Source organism: Manis javanica, chromosome 15 (genome assembly GCF_040802235.1).
Source record: "Manis javanica isolate MJ-LG chromosome 15, MJ_LKY, whole genome shotgun sequence".
In the NCBI taxonomy this organism is placed as follows: domain Eukaryota; kingdom Metazoa; phylum Chordata; class Mammalia; order Pholidota; family Manidae; genus Manis; species Manis javanica.
The window spans coordinates 82,082,677-82,102,892 of NC_133170.1; the positions used below are offsets into that span (position 1 = coordinate 82,082,677).

Below are 20,216 nucleotides of genomic sequence, written 5' to 3' on the forward strand. Positions count from 1 at the left end.
TCCTCCTTGACTCTTCCCTGCAGGCTTCCCTGTTCTTCCGGTTTAGATTTACCAGTTGAAATGAACAATACCCAGGAATGTTGTCCTTGCCTTGGAAAAGCCCCCGCAGCCCTCCCCCATCTTTGCCTGCCTGAGCTGGTACCATCCTCGGGGTTAACCCAGGAACCTCCTCTCCGGAGGAGTCCATGTGGAGGAGGGTCTCTTTCCCCCACCTGTCATCTTCCGTGCAGCTGATGCTCCTCCTTTCCTCACAGGGCCAAGGAGGCTGATCAGCTAAAGCAGGACCTGCAGGAAGCCCGGGAGGCAGAGCGCAGAGCCAAGCAGAAGCTCCTGGAAATCACCACCAAGCCCACATACCCGGTGAGCCTGGATGGGGGCTGCCAGCCTGTGGGGGCTGCCAGCCTGAGGCTGCTCAGACCTGGCAACCTTACCTTCCCTCCCTCCCAGCCCTTTGGTCACCTGGCAGTGCCTTCAGAGTGGCTGTTGAAGCCCACAGATGGCAAACAAGTGGTGTGGAGAGCCTGTGGTCAGGGATGGGGTAGAATGCCTGGTGTGCCGTTTGACCTTGGACTAGTCAGTCACCCCTCTGGTTGCCTGGGTAGCACACAACAGGGCCTTTTCCAACTCTGAAATATTTTTCTTATTCCAAGTAATGCCCTGAAGACAATTTGCTCTCTAGCTTCTTAATGCCAAGTTGAATTTAATCTTTAACTACTGGTGTGTAACATACATTATTGTTGGTATGGGCAGTTGTAGTTCTGGGCAGGGATACCCAGATACCTCAGAGTGAACTACTGCCATGTACAAACCAGCTTCAAAAGTTAATTTTGGGACAAGGGGCCAGACTTCAATTAAATTGGGTCACAAAATGAATAGAAAGCCTCTTCCCTTCCTTACCTCTGTATATTCTGTTCAGCAAACTTCTTTTATTTTTTTATTAAAGTATCATTGATACACAATCTTATGAAGGTTTCACATGAACAACATTGTGGTTTCAACATTCGCCCATATTATGAAGTCCTCATCCCCCCCATTGCAGTCACTGTCCGTCAGCATAATAATGTCTATCAGTAGATAGATCTAGTACTGTCCATCAGTAGTGTCATTACTTGTCTTCTCCGTGCTGCACTGTCTTCTCCCTGACCTGCCTACATTGTGATTGTTCAGCAAACTGTTTTGCACACCTGTTCTGTTCCATATAATCAGGTAGATATGGAATCTGTATACTGACAGTGCACAGGTGCCTAGAGGAGAGCCTAGCCCAGCCTGGAGGGGCAGGAGCTGCTCAGGTGGGGAAGAGAAGATAGGTTATGCTAGGCAAGTGCACAGATGCATACACTGCACAAATGCACACACCGCACAGTTACACACATGGTGCAGACAGGCATGAGGCAGAGAGATGCGTGGGGCGCAGAGGCACGAGCTGCCCAGGGTTTGGGGTGGAGGGAGATGAGAGCTGTTTGCTGTCGTCATCTGTTCTGATTATCTATTACTGTGTGACAAGCCACCCCAAGCTGGCCATGCAGCAGCCATTCGCTGTGCTCCCCCATAGCTCTGTGGGTTGGTGCGCCACTGGCCCCTCTTTGGTATCTCCAAGGTGGGTGTAGGCAGACGGCCCTGGGGCTGCGGTTTCCAGGCGCTCATCTTGGGTGGGACACCCGAGATGTGTGCATGTTTTTAAAACTTGCATTGGAGCAACGCTATACACTCATCTAACAATCAATACATAAGTAAGTCCTGGAGGAGATCATATCAGCTTTATCATCCCTTTCTGTCATCTGGATGGATTGTAATTCATCTAACCAGGTCTCTGAGGATGGGCATTTAGCCTGTTTTCTGTTACAGTTATGAATAGGACTACACAGAACATCCATGGACACAAATCTCTGTACACACATGTGGACGTGTTAGTAGAATTTTTCTGCCAATTCTCATCACTAGACAGTGGGGTCATGTTTTCCATTTGGGTGGTCTCCACAGAGGCTGGGCCGGCGTGTGCTCTCACCAGCTGTGCAGCGTCCTACACTCATCTTTGTGGAAGTTTTTATGAAGTATAGCACCCATACAGAGAAGGGCCCAAATTGTAACTGCACAGCCCGCTGAATTTTCACAAACTCAATACACCTATGTGCCCAGCACTCAAATCAGAAAACAGAATGTTCTAGTACCCCAGAAGCCCTTTCTCAGCACAGCCGTTGATACCCAGGCAGACAGTCTGCCTCAGGCTTTGGTATCACCTCAGATGAACGCTCCGAGCCTCTGCTCTTCCCCAGACACTGTCCTAGACTCAGTAACGGATCCAAGGATGAAACACAGGCAGATCCTTCCCCCAGGAAACTTGCCAACAGTAGAAAGAAGACAGAGCCAAAAGAGGTCTTTTGTGAGGTAGAGTTGGAGAAGTGCCACACGGAACCAGCGCAGTGTTAGTGCACAGCAAGGAAAGGAGCTGCCATCTGGCCCAGAGGGATCTAGAAGGCTTTGGTGAAAAATGGTGGTATTTGAGAAGGGCCTTGAAAGCGAGATGGGGTATGGAGAGGAGGAATGGCTTAAACGAAGGAACACATACAGGAAAGCAAAGTGTTCCTTCGGATAATAAAACCATTTACAATTTTGTAGGTCAGATGGCAGGAGAAGTCGGAGAAGTAGTTGGGCCCATAGTTTAGATGACTCTTTGCTCTGGGATGATGGGAAAGTCCTCTAAACAAACCTAACTTCTTCACCCTCTTCTGCAAGCCCTCCTCTGGCTCCATCTTCTGAATCCTGGCCCTGCAGCATGCAGGGGAGCTCCTTACAGTCTGGCCCCAGCCCGCGACCTGCCTCCCCACACTGGCACTGCGGACACCCTGCATTCTTGCTGAGCACTCTGCCCTGCCCAGTGTCATGCCTCTTGCTTGGCAAGCCTGCTCCTCTGGCACATTCTCTGTTGCCAGTGGAAGCAGCTTTTCTCCTAGCACACCTTCACCAACCCCTCCAGCCTCTGTCTGCTCCCTGGCTGGTGTTTACCATATTTAACTGTGATAATCTATGAATGCACCTGTTTACCGAGCAACACTTGCCACTTGCACAGCCAGGAACCCTGTCTTATTCTCTGAGTCTCCACCTCTTAGCACAGGGCTTGGGTGTTTCCTCAATGAAGAAGTATGTGGGGGTTTAATATGGCTGAGCATGAAAAATGTTTAAAGGTTTGAGGCTAGAGGAGTGACTTGCCTGGTTTTAAGGTCTTTGGGGCAGATCACCTGGCAGCAGTAAGTGTGGGAAGATTGAAGTGAGCAGAGATGGGTGACAGTTGTGAGGTGTGGTCATGCCAGGAGCCAGGGCCTGAGTTGTACCCACTGCCTGTGTGGCTGCTGGGGGTCAGCGGTTAATACAATGGTGCCACCCTGTTCTTAACCTGACCTCCTAATCAGAGACTTCTCATTCACAGCCCATGAACCCAATTCCAGCACCACCGCCTCCTGACATACCAAGTTTCAACCTCATTGGTGACAGCCTGTCTTTCGACTTCAAGGATACTGACATGAAGCGGCTTTCCATGGAGATAGAGAAAGAAAAGTATGTAGCCCCCTCCATGCCTGTCCCTGCCTGGGCAGCCAGTGAACGAGAATGAGTCGATGGGGGCCTGGGGAAAGTGGAGGGTGGCCGCAGCAGCCTGTCGCGAGCTCCCACAAAGGTTTGCTGTGCTCTCACCCACTGGAGGAAGAACTTCCTAATCAGAAATGAAGGATAACAGACCAGCATTCAATCTTCCAGGATAAGAATGGTACTTCATTGGTGACCAGAGTTTATAGTGGCTCAAAACCTCGCCTAAATACAGGACCGGTGGTCAGGGATCTCCAAGTCAGGCACACTGCCGTTCACATGGTAGTAGAGCATGTGCTACTGTTCTAACACAGTGAGACAACGTGTTGCCTAGTTGTGTTTTCTGGCGGCCAAGATCTGCAGCAGTTCCCACGTCTGGAACGAGGGTGAGGGAGAGGAAACGTCTCTCCAGGTCAGGGCGGCCCTGCTGCATGGGGCTGCATGGGGCTGAGCCCCCGCACACCCTGTTCACAGCAGCTTCTGCTGCCTGTCCTCCTGCATTTTATGGTCAGTGGAAGTGGGTCTGGGGTGAAAAGCATCCCACTGCAGAGGAAATCTAACCAAGATGCCCTCATTCCCAGCTGTCAGTAAATTGTCCAACTGTGCAGCAGTTTCACAGAGAACCACCACAATAGCCACCGTGCACTGCCTGCCTGGGTGCCAGGGTTATTTAGCTTTTATCTCATTTTATTCCCACTAAGTAATCAAACTGACATCAAAGGTAGGTTTTAGTGTTCCCATTTATAAATGAGAACCCAGACTTAGAGCATTTAATGAACTCATCCAGCATCACACAGCTGATGAGGGACAGAACCAGGATTCAGCTCTGAGCGGTCTGAGCCTTCGTGCTTTCACCTTGTGCAGCTCCATCAGGATGACCCTCCCTAGACAGTGTCTGCTTGGAGCCCAGAGTTGGCAACTATGAGCTGGGCTGTGTCCCTTTGGGCTCTTATACTGAGAGTATCTCTGTGGTATTTGCCGAGTTCCCCTTCCAGCCTCTCACATCGTCTAGCACACCAGGTGTTACGTGGTGGCGATCAGGGTGAGACTACGTCCTCTTCTGTGTCCTGCTTTTTTAGTTTGTATTTTCTTACTGCCCATGCAGATGTCGACAGAGTCCATACACTGGCCATGGGAATCACTACAGCATGTTCCTTGGTATTTGTGTCGACGGTTTACCCAGTTGTGCCCTTGTAGTTGGACAGTTTGAGAATGGTTTCCAGATTTTCATCAGCATAGACACAGTGTATCTACGTGTAGGTGACAGTGGAGATATTTTTCTTTCTGGTGTTGGTGAGAGAGCTTCTGTCATCTTTAGATGACAAACCAAAACCAGTAGGGCTGCAGCCACCGCCTATCAGAAGAGACCACTTGACAGGAATTGCTTCTCTGAAAAGGATTGAGACAAGGAATTGTTTTGGTTGCCAGGAGTCTTGATTCATGTGTTGTTTTTTGTACAGAATTAAAAGCTGTCTATTTGTAGAGCCCTTTATGAGAGCTTGTAGAGAGCTTTCCTACACTGTCTTTTATTTAATCCTGACCACAGCCCTGTGATCATTATCCCAATTTTATGGACAAGGAAACAGATTAGACCAGCTAAGTAACTGGCCTGAGCTCCCACAGCCCCGAGTGCCCAAGGAGAGACGTGAGCCCCAGGCTTCAGGCCCTACGTCCCGCGCTGAGCCACCTGGGGGTCTGGAGCATCTTGGCCCTGAGCGGACTCCCTGTCTGCCAGAGCCCTGACACACGGTGCCCTCTGCCGCAGAGTGGAGTACATGGAGAAGAGCAAGCACCTGCAGGAGCAGCTCAACGAGCTCAAGACGGAGATCGAGGCCCTGAAGCTCAAAGAGAGGGAGACGGCCTTGGACGCCCTGCACGAGAGCTCTGAGCGGGGTGGCGCCGGCAGCAAGCACAGCACCATGAGAAAGGTACCTGGCCCCTCGGCTTCTGCTGACAGGACAGTCACTCATGAAATGTGAGGCTGGCATCTGGTTTCCTCGGTAGCCAAGTCGTGAGATGTGTCATTTTTCATATGTACTTAGTTGAGGACATTTTTTGGCTCACTCCAGAAAGGGAATTTAGTTGGCCAGGGTCTGTGGACCTACTGGCTTGACGGACAGGGGGCCTGTATTAAAAGCTCTGATGAAATGAATCAGTTACAGGGTGGGTTTTGATCCATCATTTAGCAGTAAAGCAATTCAGTCTGTGAAGCCAAGGGAAGGTGTGCCCGGGGGGCTGCCTTATTAATGAGAAAGCAAAATGAAACGAGGCTGCTGAGAATGGACTCTCCCTCTAGTCTTTTTGTGTTTTTGAGTGGCAGGCACTCTAAAATTCAGTTCTTGATTTAGAAACTAAATTCTGAATTTTTAAATTTTTTTCATACTTAAAAGGAAAGAAGAACCTTAATGTTTCAAAAGATGAGACTTCATTTATGTTACTGACAGTTTCATATCTTCCTCCACTGAACTTTCAGCATTTTAGAGGAAGTTAAATTCCACTGTAAACATCAGCCCAAGCGTGTCATTCTCTTACGCTGGGCAAAGTGGAAAGGGCCTTCTTGCCAACTGAGGTCAGTTCCTAACCGAAAGCTCAGGATCAGGTAACACCTGTAAAATAGGTGTCATCACAAAAGACTGTTGAGTTTAGATAATGATAGTTTAATTTTTTCTTCTTTACCTTAGTCTTTAAAGTGGTCTCCCAGGTTAAGGAATACCTGTTTTCAGTGGCTAAGCTGTGTCTAAAAACTCCACGAGGTCTGTATCTATCTGCCGTGGTTGATGGGTGCATTCGGGAGCCCCGAATCCTCCCGACTCCGGTTAGTATTGGCAGCGGGTGGATAATTCCTTTTAGTAGCATAACCTGAGGGAAAGACCTTTCCAAGTTCCACATTCCTCTTTCCTTTGGCTTCTGTAATTTCCTGGGATTCCATTCCCAAACCAAACTATTGAACAGTGAGCAACAGGGGAGCTAAAGTGAGCAGAGAGGCGTAATGACGCCCGGGCCAGTGAGCGTCATCCCTGGAGGGAGCTGCCTGGGCCCCGGCCGCCCTGCATCCTCATCTGGGCGCCTAGGGTGCTCCTGTCGTGCTGTGGCTGCCATGGGCTGGACCCTCGGCCTTGGGACGCTGGAGTGCTGGAAGCTGGAGAGACCTGTGTCAAGTCATAAAAACAAACGAAATCACTTGTCCCAATTTCAGGCCCATCTGAGCATTTTACAAGTGGCACATGTGGCATTGTTGATATCACAGGGTATGTTTTTTGTTTTTCTTCATTTTATTTTGCTGGTTTAGCCTCAAGCCCAAGGCAGAAGACCTATCTGCATTTGAGCCCTCAAAGTAGGTTATTCGCAGGTACTCTGTATGTGGTGATGGCCCTGCCCTCCGATACTAACCCCTGCATGAGCTTGCCTGTCTCCGTCCCTGGGCCACACCCAACCCTCCTGAGGGCAGGTGGCGCCTGGGTGTACTGGCCGCAGCATGCCTTGGTCTGAGAGCAGGCATCCGCCCTGGGGCCAGACCAGCCTCCAGTGGTCCAGAAGGCTGCCTCTTCTGAAGAGCATGTCATGGGGCCATAGGGCCAGTCACCCTTCACATCTTGTGTCATTGTTGGACTGGGGAAGTCATGGCTTCTCGTCTAGTCAGGTCTATCTAGAAGCCCTTTGTCTTGGTGGCATACTCCTTAGATAAATAACCCTAGCATGGAAATGGGGTAAATTTGGGTGTTTCAAAGACTAGTGTCTTTAACTCTACATCAAGGTCTTTCATGTGGTGACAGCCTTTGAAGACCCAGGCCCTGCCTGGCAGCTTCTGGTCATGGGATGAGGGGCACCTGTGCTTGCTCGTTTTCCCCGAGAGCCCCACTTTTTGTACACGTCCAAGTAGAGCAAACCAGTAAGTAGCACAGGAGTCTGAGCTTGCTGTCAGTCCAGGTGAACCGTCTGTCCAGGGAGCGCTGAAGGCCATCCTGCTTCAGCCCATCCACAGCCCCGGTGGAGTCGTGGTTGCAGTGAACTCCCAGGGACAGGGCAGTTGTGGCGCCCAGCAGACCAGCAGTCAGTGGTTGTTGAGTGAATTAATTGAATGATTGCTGCTTTCCTTCTGCAACAATTCATTATTCTCCCAACAGGCCTAGGCAGTGGAGAGAATTCTTTATGCCCAGTAATAAAATAACATCCTGTCTCTGCTCTTTGCCTGATCCCCGGCCGCACCCATGCTGGTGAGCTCAGCTCACTGTCACCCAGCAGGTGTGTAGCATGTGTCCTTCAGGGTCTTTACTGTGGTTTCTGCTACTAAAATTAAATAAGCTCATTGGAAGCTTTCTGCCAAAAAGTGAGATCTGGCAAAAGATAGATCCTATTTGTGGTTGTTATCCAAGTAAGAGAGGTTAGCTATTAAAGTCCCAGATGGATCTCATTATCAGATGGTTCGATCTGTCAGTGGTTCCAAGAACCCGTGGCATGAACCCCACTTTGTATGTGACACTTATTTAACGGACTCCTGTGCCTTCAGCTTCACCACACATTGGCATTGAACACCTCACCATCAGGCGGTGCCTGCTCTGAGTCTGAGCAGGGCAGCCGTGACCAGCTCTGGAATGGGCATCGGTTAAGTAGTGACCCCAGGGCTCCTGGAGGACCCTGGATGGACCCACTTTGGTTTCCTGGGCTTTGTGGGTAGCACAGGGGCAAATAGAAAACCCCTTTTTGTTTCAGCCTGTGCTGTCAGACAGTCCTTCCATATGATCATACTGTTCTGTCTTGATACGATTTCATCTTTCTTCTTTCTGTAATGATTCTGAACATTTAAATTCTTCAGGGCCTGATTTTGACCATCAGTTCCCACTGAGCTGTTATTGTAGACAAATGAGGTTTGATTTGTAGTCAGATTTGTACTGCTCCTAGGACATATACAAAGGCCTTTTCTTTTTTTTTTTAAATGTCTTGATATGAACTTATTTTCAATGCAGTCTGCCAGGCTCCAGTTAATCAAGAATTCTGATTAATCGAGGGTTAATAAAAGCATGGACTTGGCTTTTAATACAACTGGAATTATCTCAGCATCACTAGATTAAATAGTGGTGGGTTTTTCTCCCCGTGAAGTTTGATGACTTTCCATTTCCTAGATTCTAGTGGTCTCTGTGGCTAGTGACCAAGATTGATGACCAGCCATCTACCTCTGCTGGGGTGGCTCTGCGGTTGTGCCTGCTGCAGTCCTAAGTGAAGTACACCACACTGAGGAAGAATACCACTGCCAGCTTTGGAAGTATGGGCTCCTAGAACGTCAAGGGTAGAGCTCCATCTAGAAAGTCTGGGGTGAGAAATACAAAGGCTGATGGTGAACTGGAGAGCTTCCAGTGTCTTGAAAGCTCATTAATCTTGGTTCAAACCAGCCAGAATTGTTTTTTATTCTGTTTTTAATGTTTTTTGATCATAGATTTTGCCAAGAAAGAATGGTTCTCCCTACCTCCTGCAACCTAGGTACATTCCTCTCCTTGCCGTCAGTACTGCGGCCTTATGGAGCTGTCTGGGTGCCCCTCGAGGCATGGCAGCCCCTGAGCCCTCCCAGGGTTTGCCAAGCCCCCCACCCTTGGGAGTGCCCACGAGGCAGTCTAGTCTAGTCATCCAAGGCCACCACTGCTGTGCCACATACATTCTCTGCAATTCTTACTTTCTCTTCACGCTCTGTCTTCTCACCTGTAGAAAGTCAATAAAATAGTCCTTACCTCCCAGGACTGTTATGCAGGTTAAATGAAGTAATGTACAGGAAGCACTTGGTTTACTGTAAGAGCTCAACAAGGGCTTAAAAATACATAAACAAATCTGCTTGTGAGCCTGTGGCGAGGGACACATTTACATACACAACTTGTGCTGAGCATATCCACTAATTGTATTAACTTCTGTGTGTTTGGAGGTAAAAGCTTTTAAAAGCCAGAATTAACTTCACTGGTTCTTTCTACTGTCTGATTTAGATTTGCAAGGGTATATTTTGCTCCTCCTGCTAATCTTGACTCCCCATATTTCCATTTTTTCCCAAGTGATAATCAGTGCAACTGGCTTGGTATTTGCTTTGGAGTCAGAGCCGCTTTAGCGGTCAAAAGTCACCTTGGGAACCTAGGTTCGTTTCATTCTCAGAGGGTGACAGCAACATGTATTCCTGGTATCTGAGTCTTCTGAGTAAGGGAGTGAGGCTGGGGCAAGGGACACAGGAGTCTTGGGCTTGAACTTCTTGCCCTCAGAGCCACAGGACTGACAAGGTGAGTGGTGGCCAGGTGTGGCTTAGCTGCACGACACACTGTGGAGGTGAAAATGCATCCTGGAGCTGCGCACTTCAGGGTCTTGCTTTCATCTCTCTCAAGGAACAGATTTCACTCCTTGATCCCGAGCTGGTCTCAGTGCCCTCAAACCTGTCGTCGTTTTTGTGCCCGTGGTCTCCAAGGGAGTCCAGGATTGCAAAGGAAATAGACAGAGGAGGAATCATGGGGGTCGTGGAGCTCAGAAAGCTCATTGTATTAGTAACTGGCTTGAGTCATCAAGATCCAGCTGTGGTTTCTGCTGGTAGAGGAACAGGAATGAGTGGCTTCACATTTATCTGAAGCTCTAGCTGCCTCCCTTAGATCAGGAAGGTACAGAAGTCCAATGCCATCTTCAATTTGCTTGCACTCCCTTTGGAGACACAGGGCCGGGGAGTGAAGCAGAGCGCTCTCACCCGGGGAAGAGGGAAATCACAGGGCAAGACTGGATACGCGTGAAAGGCTCTCCCACAGTTAGAACAAATGGCCGGAGCCTCCCCGGTGACCTCAGGCCCGCACCGCCCGCCTCCGAGAGGGCTGCTCAGCAGTTGGTGCTGCACATGTGGTAGATGTATTCAGCCCCCCCATGACCCCGGTCACAGGACCCAAGTGGCTCTGTTTCCTTTGGAATTGGGCACTGTCTGGTGGAGTATGCCTGACAGAAGGCAGGGCACTGGCTCCCCAGAACCTTCCCTTTGTTGTTGCTCGGACAGGGCAGGGGTCGGGGGGAGAAGGAGAAGAGACAGGAGTGGGCATGGGGTGGGGATCAAGGATTAGCGAGGGGCAGCCGCAGCACCAGGTGCGGACAGAGGGTGCGTGGACGAGTGCGGTGGCCATCTGCACCCTTCCCTGGCTCTGGGGAGGCACAGGGAGACGGAGGGAGGCATAGGCTGGTCCTCCTGGGTGACACCAGGGCTCATCCCTGAAACCCCTCCTGCCTTGCACACACCCACTGAGTCTGGGTGCCTCTTAACTGTTGAGGGCTTGCCGTTTTCTTGTTTGTTTCTGGTAGCTCTCTAGGTGAAAGATTCTTCTGGCCTTTTTTCTAAAAGACCACAACGCAGTCCCTCTTTGTGGTTAGGAGACTTTACCCAGTCAAGCAGTTGCCCTTTGGGAGGCGTGAGCCTACAAAACCTGCCTTGCCCTCCTAGAATATTTTATAAGCATTTGGAAGTGCCTGGGGACCTTACTGGGCCTTGATGCAGTGAAACATCCCATTTGGTCCCTCAGCGCTGCTGTGTTCCAGTGCAGCTTTCTTCCAACACCTGATTTGTTACCGCAACAGTGGGAGGGAAGAGATGGGATGCAAACTCATTCTGCAGGCTCAGGGCTCTGTTCTGATAATCCTTTGCCATGATTTCCCTTTTAATACTGGCAATTTGAAAATGGTACCAGTATATCCACACCTTGCTGCAAAGGTACTCAGACTGCTTGGTAGCTGTCAGTCAACCACTGCCTACCCACTGAGGCGAATCAGGCCAATTAGTCCATTTTCCAGGCAGAAGAACAGAGTAGCAAAGGGTCCTGCCTGCGTCACAGGGGCTCCAGACACAGACAGACACCAGTTTCCAGGCTGCTGCTTGCTCCTTTAGGTCCCTAACGGATTAACATATGAAAGAGATCCTGTGGGTTTTCCCTGGCTCTCTCTAGAGCAGATGAAGTAGCTAATACCAAATTGGATGTGTTAATTGAGACGGACTTGGCCTTTCATCTCACCTCTGCTTAGGGATAAGTGTGTGTGGACAGCTCTCTCCCTGTGCACACCACCAGAAGACTTGTGGGTGCAAGCTGTCCCTTGCATGATGGCAGAAAAGCTTCATCTGGCCGGTTTCAGCAGCTGCCCTGCACAGACCCTGCTACCTCAGCGTTGGTTTGGAAGAGGGAATGTTTATCACACCCCGAACCAAAGATCATGTTGGAGCGTGCTGCTGCTGGATCCGGCTGTCACCCCTCTGCTCCAGGGTCAGCTTTCTCCCGGTGGACCCGAATGCCGGGGAATCTCTATGTCCTTTTGTATCTGTACCCTCCCCCGCTCTTTCATTTTTCAGTATGTAGTGCCAGAGAGGAAGTATAACATGATTTTAGGACTTGCATTTCAATTCCACTGCATTTTTATGGGACAAGCAGAGTCTCAGCACCTGGAGTTATTAGGTTAGTATCTAGAATGGGTTCAGCATTGTGGGTCTTACTGTTTAAAACAAATCAGCACTCTCCCCCTTCCTTTTTCCTCCCTGGGGACGAGTAGATTGAGGCAAGGCCCCCAGGGGCCCCTGGAGGCATCCTCGTGCTCTGATTAGTTTTGTTCTCCCAGCTCAATTGTCAAGCTTCCTTGCTCTCCTCACTGAGAGCCCCTGTGGCTCTGTGTCCTGCCCACCCCCACCCCCCATACCACCACCCATCTCTGCTTTAGGAACAAGATTATCACAGTGCAGCCTTGTGAATCAATTTTCTGTATGTGCTGATGAAAGTGTAATGCATTCTTTAATCAGGCAGCCTCGCCGCTGCAGGCTCCATGCTGGAAAACATCTCGTTCCCACCACCACCACCCCATCACTTTGGGAAATGATCCCTCCAGAAAGGACTTTTAGAGGAGAGCTGGAAGGAGAGAGCTGGCGGCCGGCCTGGCACTGCGCTTTTCCAGCAGGGGGCACCTGTGGGGGTGACACGAAGGCGCCTCTGCTGGGGAGGCCTTCCACCGCAGGCCAGGCCTGCAGGGATTGCTGAGCCTGGTGCCTGTCACAGGTGCCTTCCAGGCTTGCTGCCTCTAGACCCTGGGGCCACTGCTTAGGAGTGAGCAGGTGCGGATCCTTGCATCTTGACAGGCTGCCTGAAGTCCTCCCCTCCATGAGCAGGAACCAGTTGAACCTGCATATGTAATGCAAGCTTGGGTTGCCGAGAACCTGCGGGGGCCGAGAGGAGCCAGCCTCCTGGCTTTGTAAGGACACAAGCGTGTCTTCCTCATCTAAGCTTGTTGAGATTGGGTGGATATGTCCATTTGGCCACACCACACACAGTTTAGGTGGTGTGAGGAGGTCCAGTCCTGCCAAGTGGCTCCCTCTCCTGCCCTTTCACAGCCCTGTGGCTGTCACAATCAACTGGCAGTTTGATGGAGAAATGGGCAGGAGGAGAGATGACTCTGCCAAGCTGGCATCTGTCAGTGCTGAGCAAGAAGAGGGGGCCAGGCCCAACGGGTCGATCACAGCCCCCGTAAGACAAAAACCAAGCCATATAGGTCTGCAGCAGAGAAAGAGAAGGAAGCTTGCCTCCTCAGAATGGAACTGGATTAGTGACAGACTTGAACAGCCGGTTCAGCCACGGGAGAACTTAATTCCTTCTGTATTATTCACACAGCTGATTTTAATCAGATGTGAACAGACAGCTGGAAGAGAGAAGCGGTCAGCCCAGGGCCTGGTGAGGAGGCTGCGCGTTCTTCTCGTCATCCTCAGGGAGCCGGCAAGGGCATGTGGGTTGGAGGCTTCAGGCAGGGCCCGTGGTGTTTATAGCTCCCCGTGGTGTTTATAGAAGTGGGCATGACCGCCAGGCTCCCATGGCAGGCCCGTGTCTGGATTCAGTGTGAGTTTGGGACAGTGCATGCTACACATGGTCACCAGTCACAACCAGGCAGAGCTCTGTCTGCTCGTCCTTGGAAGGATTCAGAGAAGGTCCAGGTTCGGCCGGTCCCAGAACCGTGCAGCCTTTATCCGTGAGACCTGGCTTGTCCGCACCCTGGGGCTTTTCTCCTTCACCACCTACACAAATTCGGAGACCTTTCCCTGGACCACCTGGGAGATACACCGTGGCACTGTGCTTGCAGAGGCCACATGCGGTGGACCTGGGGAGTTTCCCTCCCTCCTGGGGGCACTGCCCCTCCTGCCCCCACCCCCGCCCAAGCAGGTCAAGTTTGAGGGGGCTGGAAGGGCATCACTGGATCACCCACGGAGAGCAGAATGGTGGGGGGCTCTGGAGACTGGCTTCAGTTCTCACAGTGTGACATGCAGAATGCGAGGGCCTTAGTCAGGTCGTGTCTCTGGTACCTGTGCTGTGCTGTGGGAGAGAGCCAAGCCGGCCGCTGGGCAGGAAGACGGGCTCGTGCACCTGGAGGTAGGAGAGGACAGTGGGGAAATCGGGACACTTGCTGGCTGGTTTTCGTGAGTGCATGAAGACCTACAGAGGCAGTGTATCTCAAGAAGGGCTGGTTTTGTGCCATTTCCTGTAAGCCTCCCCTTCTTTTCTATGAACACCTCCTGCCTATAGCTGTACTGTGAATATGACCGTTTGTGAGCTCTCTAGAGAAACAGCCGGTGGTGGCAGATCCCCCAGCTGAGGGGAGCTGCCCAGTGGAGGTGCGCAGCTGAGCCAGGTGTGGGTGCAGCTGGCAGATGTCTCCAGTGCTGGGAGGGGAAGACCTAACCTGGAGGGAAAGCCCAAGGCTTCTCCTTGCAGACCCTCACCACTGCCTGCCCCCCCCCCCCCCCCACTGGCCATGCTGCCGCACTAGCAGAGCGCTGCCTGGCTTGGGGACATTCCGATGTCTCGGATAGGGTGCTGCCCAGGCAGGAGCAGGCAGAGGCCGCGGCGGGCGCTGACGGGTTCCAGAAGCGGGCAGTCTGCTTGCACAGTAATTTCCTCTGACAACAGGGTTCCTGGTGGAACTGGAACCACCAGGAATGGTACAGTAGGGTAAGGGTGGAGGCAGGGGCAACAAGTCTGCCTGTGGCCGGAGGCAGGAGGCTCCCAGTGCCCTCGGCGTCAGCGGCCACGAGGACCGCCTCTGCGCAGTGGGCCTGCCTGCCGCTCTGGCGGCCTGGTGCCGCGTGAAGGCCTGGGGACACTCTCCTGGTGCCGAGGCTGCACGTGTGCAGTGCTCTCCTCCGTGCACACGCCCAGAGCATTTGACTTCATTCTGCATCTGTCCCCAGGCTGGGGTACAGCTTCTCTGGGTAGTTAAGAGGTCAGGCTGGGCCACTGGTGTGGGAGGAGACCCGGGGAAGCGTCCTGCCCACTTGAAGAGGGCTTTGCCTCCCCACAAGCACATGCCGAGTAACTGGGGTCTGGTTCTGGCAGAGCTGCCAAAACCCTCCCCTGGCACCTTGAGGGGACGGCCAGCACCCAAGTCTGGTAGAGGATCCAGGAATTCTTGGAGCCAACATTGTACAAATGGGCAGAAGGCTGCTCTCAGAGGCCCCCACAGCCTGTGCTCCCGCCTGGGGAAGTGGCCAGGCCTCTTGGGGGGCATCTGCAGGCCCTGCCTGGGAGACCATGCGGGCCAGCACCACCCGTGCCCCTGCCTTCTCCTGCACCCCCTTCTAACCTGCACTCTGCCCTCCTGCCCACTGGGAGGAGAGGAGCCCCAGCTGGGGTTGGGGAAGAACGTTAGTAATGACAGCTGTTGAGGTGTTCCAGGCATGGTGCTGAGCACATCCCAGGTACTCTACATGGCACCCTGTGAGGAAGGGGCTGCCACCACCAGGCTTCATGGTGGGGAGCTGAGGCCAGAGCAAGTTAGCCGCCTGCCCAGCACGACCCAGCTGGCTTTGGGTGGGGCAGTCTGGCTGTGCCTGTGTGTGAGCCGGTGCACAGGAGGGCTGTGGCAGGGTCCTGTGCCCTGCAGGTCCCCTGTCCCCTGAGGAGCCCACCTGAAGTCTTCTCGAGGAGTGTGGGACAAACCTGGCATTGGGTTTCACACCTTTTGATTTAAACTCCCCCAGGAGGGTTTTTGTCCCAGTAATTCTCTGGCGCTCGCTCTTTCCCGGGCAGCATCCTGGTTCCCGTCGCCACAGAGCACTTAGCCCACAGCCCTTCTCCCCTGATGCATTCGGGGAGAAACCCACCCGCACTCGGCTCCCGTCTAGAGGGAGTTCCTTTTCAGCAAAGAAGTGGGTGCTCTCTCCATTCCCATTAGACTGGGCTCTCAGAGGGCTTCTGAAATTGGTTCCACTAAAGAAAACAGCTCAGATGCCTCCCTGCATTCAGCTTGTTAGTCGGGAACTTCAAGGCCAAACGATTTGGCAGGATTCAAAGAGCCAGCTCTCCAGCTGTCTCATTCTGAGCGGGCGCTGCCTGTCTTTGACAGGGAAGTGGTTGTTTTAGAGACTCTCCCCGCCACCCTGCCCTTTGGAGAACCACACATACACCAGGACTGTTTGGGCTCAGAGCCTGCTGGAGGTTGGGGGAATGGGTCAGACCATCTGGCCTGTCCCTGGAGTTTAACTCCAGAGGAAAGAGGCTCAGAAAGGTCAAGGGTGTCCACTGAGGCCACCCAGTGACCTGCTGGCAGAGGAGGGTTAGTTGCCTGGGCCTTCTTTGCATCTCACTGTTTCGTTATCATCATATTCCTCATCTTATTCACTCAACAAACATTGTCTGAGCTCCTCCTAGATGCAAAGCACTAAGCTAAATGGTTTGGGGACTATGAAGATGAACAGTTTGAACTCTGTGTCCCACCTCCCTGACAGCTCCCCTCTGCACAGTTCCAGAACTGGAGGTGGAACACACCATTCTCACCCAAGTAGTTGATTCCAGGAGTAGAGCAGGGCACTGGGAGGGTGCCTGTGCCAGGTGCTTCTGTTTGGGGAGGTCCTGGGAAGTGGCCTACAGAGCTGGGCAGTTTGGGCCTCAGCAGTCCAGGAGGTTGCAGACTCAGGTGGCTTGCGTCCATGCCACGAGCTCGCCCCCACCCCCCCACCCCTCCAGCCCTTCCCGGCCCTGTGCCTCTCCGGGCAGTGTTCTTCCTGGGGAGGTCTTAGTGCTCTGGGCAGAGCAGCGGCCTCCCTGCTGGAAGCAGCCCCACTGAGAAAGCCTGCAGCCTCCCAGCTGCCAGCTCACAGGCAGGTCTGCTGCGGGACCACCTGGGGGACCAGCAGCAGCAGGACAAGCTCTTCTTCATCTGACATAAGCCAGCCTCGCATGAGGCCATGTCACCTTGGCCTGTGGCATCCTAGGCTGGCACTGCAGACAGCACGCCACGGAGGCATCTTAGAGTCCCTTTCGTGGAAGGAAATGTGAGAATATAAAATGTCAGGGGTCTCCTCCTGCCCTTGGGGAAAAGGTGATGGCATTGATGACATTCTCCTGCTGACGTGCTTCTGCCCACCAGCCATCACTCTCGGCATGTCCTCATTTGTCACCTCCTAATTTGAGCTCTTGGGCAAACCTGGAAACTTATTTGGGATTGACCACTGGCTTCTTGGACATCTATTTGGATGGTGTTCCCTGTCACTCCCGAGCACCCCTGCGGTTAGCCCACAGGCAGGACGGCGTCCTGCTGTGAAAGAGCACAAGTCCAGTCCCCCTTTCAACTTTTTCTCTGCTTCCTTGCAGCTCACCCTGCAGAGCGCCAAGTCCCGAGTGGCCTTCTTTGAAGAGCTGTAGCAGGTGCCCGGCCACCCCAGCATCTGCCACTTCTCCCTGCACCGGTGGGATGGGTCAGGCACCGTGGGAGTCACCTGTAGGTGGGCTGGCCGGGAGCTTCTGGAGGAGCTCTGGAACTTTCCCCAGCTAGGTGGAGAGAGCCCAAGCCCCTGTATGTGCAATTGCCTTGAACTGTGACCTGCAGAGATTCTTCTCAGGGCATTCTAGTTCTCCTGACCTGAGTCTCTAAGGTTTCTAAGAAGTATTTGTCTTTCCTCATCTAATGTGGGATCCCATATTTCCTTCATCATAGGCACCCTGGGGGGGGGTGTCTTACTGTCCAGTGCTGACCTCCCCGGCCCAGGCTGGGAAGTGGTCATAGGGAGTGAAGTGCACAGGCCCTTTGGAGACAGGCCGGTGCTATACCCCCTCCACCCTGCCCAGGGTTCCAGAACATTCATCCCCCTCTCCTGGGCCAGCGTAGTCTGCTGCCAGCCTGTCTGCTGCATGGCATCAGTGAGCTTGCCCATAGCTCATGGCAAGCCAAGTAATGGGGCCTCAGCCCAGGCCCTCCCTGAGACAGGGCTCTGCCTGCCAGCTGGTGGGGCCTGGGAGAGGCCCTGCCAGTGGGACAAGGCCTGGGGCAGAGCCCGTGATGAAGGGCTGGCTGCCAGCAGCGGGGCCGGGAGGCCAGCAGGGCCGCGCAGGAACTTGCACCGCACAGACCACTGGCTGCCCTCCTCCTGCCACCCCAGACAGGGGCCCAGGACCAGTGGGGCCGGGTGTACCCCCATTCCCCCCACCTCAGCCTTAGCATCTCCTGCCTGTGGCAGGCTGGGGCCCTCCCTGGTCACGCTCTAGTCAGTACCTGGTAGCCCAGCCGTGACCAGTGGCTCTGTCGGGCTTGGGGACCCAGTGTGCATTGCTGGCCTGAGCACCTGCCTCACAGCCACAGGCAGCCTTTCCTAATCCATTATTGTACCTGGGCCTCCTTTGGCTGTTGCCCTCGTCCCCCACAGGGCCACATGGGGTCCCTTTGTGCCCCTCCCAGCACAAGCCATGTGTCCACTCACAGTGTGTGCACGGGTCCCCACCACGCCTCCTTGCAGTGGTAGGTCGCAGAATTCCCCCCACGGCCCACACACGCCCCTCAGCTCAGGGCCACTTTCTCACCTTTTCTCCATGGCTCACTGGTGCCGCTGTGATCCACTGGGCTATTCACATGCTTCCAATAGGCTGTGATGCAGAGCAGGTGATAACTCTTGACCAGTGAAAAGGTGCTGATTAATTGAAGACACGTGAGGGCCTGGAGATTTCCCAAGAGCTGTGCGGGTCTCTGGAGATCTTATGTGGTCTTGAGAAACAGCTCGTGGGGCACCTGCCGTTTTTCCGCAGTCAGGCTGACCTAATGGTGTCCTGGGCTGGCTTCCGCATTCCTGGGCCACCGTGCCCTAAGGTCAGGCCTGTGTGACACCCCAGCCCCGGAGGGCATGACGGTGGACTCTGCATCTGGACACTAAGCATGGATGGCTGTGGCTGAAAGCATTTCCCCGTGTGTCTCTGGCCCTCAAAGGCCTCTTCCCTGAGACACCGTCCCAGCAGGGGTCAGGGGTCAGGCACTGACAGAGGATCTGGCTCTTGTTTGAGGGCCTGTCTCCTTGGGCTTACTACCTGTCCTTGAATTTCCACGAGTTGCTTTCCTCCTGATCTTTACATTTCACCTGTGACAGTGGCCATGGGCATAGGAGCATAGAGGTGGTTTATAAAACCATCCACAGGCTTTGGTTTTTTTGGGTTTTTTTAATCTTTTTTTTAATTTAACTCCTGTGTGTATGTCTGAAGTCTGGGAAATGCAAGCTGTGTGACCACAGGTGAGCCGTGGCGTGGAGCAGCCTCGGGCTGGGGAGCAGACTGAGGGCTGGCGGAGTCTCGCTCGGCCAGGAGCACTTCACCCCCCTTGGAGGCAGGAGCTGGCAGGCGTCTCCCAAAGATGGGCAGGTGGGGAGGATGGTGGCCCTCAGGAAGGTCTGGAGTCCTGGTGGAAGGAGAACGAGTGAGAGAGGAAATTGTTTTTCAGAGATGTGTGCCTGTGGCTGAAGGGGGCTGTGTTCTTTTTAAGTGAACATTTTTAGGGCATGGGAGCTTGTCAAGTAAGAAGACCTCTGAACTCGCTTGCGAGCAGGGCCCTGGCCGTGATCACTTCATCACAAGGGCCTCTGACGGTTCTGGGCAGAAGCACCGCTCAGTCACTGCCCCGCTCGCGACGCTCCGCGAGGCCGTGCTGCCGGCCCTCAGCTGTCCCGCACAGACCCCATTCGTCCCGACTGAGGCCCCACCGCGGCCGCTGTACTCTGGTGTCCACTCGCTCACACACCCTCCAGGCCCTTCTGGACACACTCTGTGGCCTTACGTGACACTTCCTGACTGACCGGGTTTTGTAATCTTGGGGACAGGTTTCTCTCTCTCCCTCTCTTTTCTCTTTTAAATCAAAACGGCAAGTCCAGAGGCTGACAACCAGCAAGGCAGGGCTGGAGGGGGCGGCGTTGGCAGGCAGACAGCCTCTCCCAGCTGCCCTGGGGCCACGTGGGCCCCTCGTGGGCGTCCAGGGCAGCTCCTTCCATTTTCAAATACGCCAAACCGCACTTCTTCCTGAGGGCCTGAGTTTACCTCCTGTCAGGGCCAGACCATGGAAGGCTATTTTCTATTCTGGTGGATTGTTGTAATTTAAATGATTGTTTTAATAAAAATTATAAGCTGTAAGGTGTTTGTCTTGAGCTTCCTCTGTTTGTTTGTTGCTCCAGCCATTCGGGTGGCAAGACAGGGTGGGCGGCGGGGCCGCCTCTTCTGGGCTTCGCAGAAACAGGGCTTCTGACCTCCTTGACTGCCTAGGACTTCAACTCCAGCCTGTGTCTTTGGTAGTAAAGGCTCACCTTTTCCAGGCTGTTGACAGCACCCCTCTCCATACCTTCACCTGGGCCCCCCTTCCCTCTTCCCACGGGA

At 53.2% G+C, this 20,216-nt stretch overlaps 1 protein-coding gene across 2 annotated transcripts in view; it reads left to right on the top strand.

The window, feature by feature from the left end:
- The window catches only part of NF2 (NF2, moesin-ezrin-radixin like (MERLIN) tumor suppressor), a 72,352-nt gene extending 52,376 nt beyond the window's left edge, over window positions 1-19,976 (top strand). The window contains exons 13-17 of one of the 2 annotated variants that reach the window (XM_036993308.2): window positions 255-360; window positions 3,425-3,552; window positions 5,345-5,507; window positions 6,869-6,913; window positions 17,187-19,976. In XM_036993308.2, the coding sequence (XP_036849203.1) occupies window positions 255-360; window positions 3,425-3,552; window positions 5,345-5,507; window positions 6,869-6,904 (433 nt within the window). In that variant the 3' untranslated portion in view covers window positions 6,905-6,913; window positions 17,187-19,976. The remainder of the gene's footprint in view (window positions 1-254; window positions 361-3,424; window positions 3,553-5,344; window positions 5,508-6,868; window positions 6,914-17,186) is intronic. The other variant, XM_036993307.2, reaches the window with a different exon arrangement.
- The last annotated feature ends 240 nt before the right edge of the window (window positions 19,977-20,216 follow it).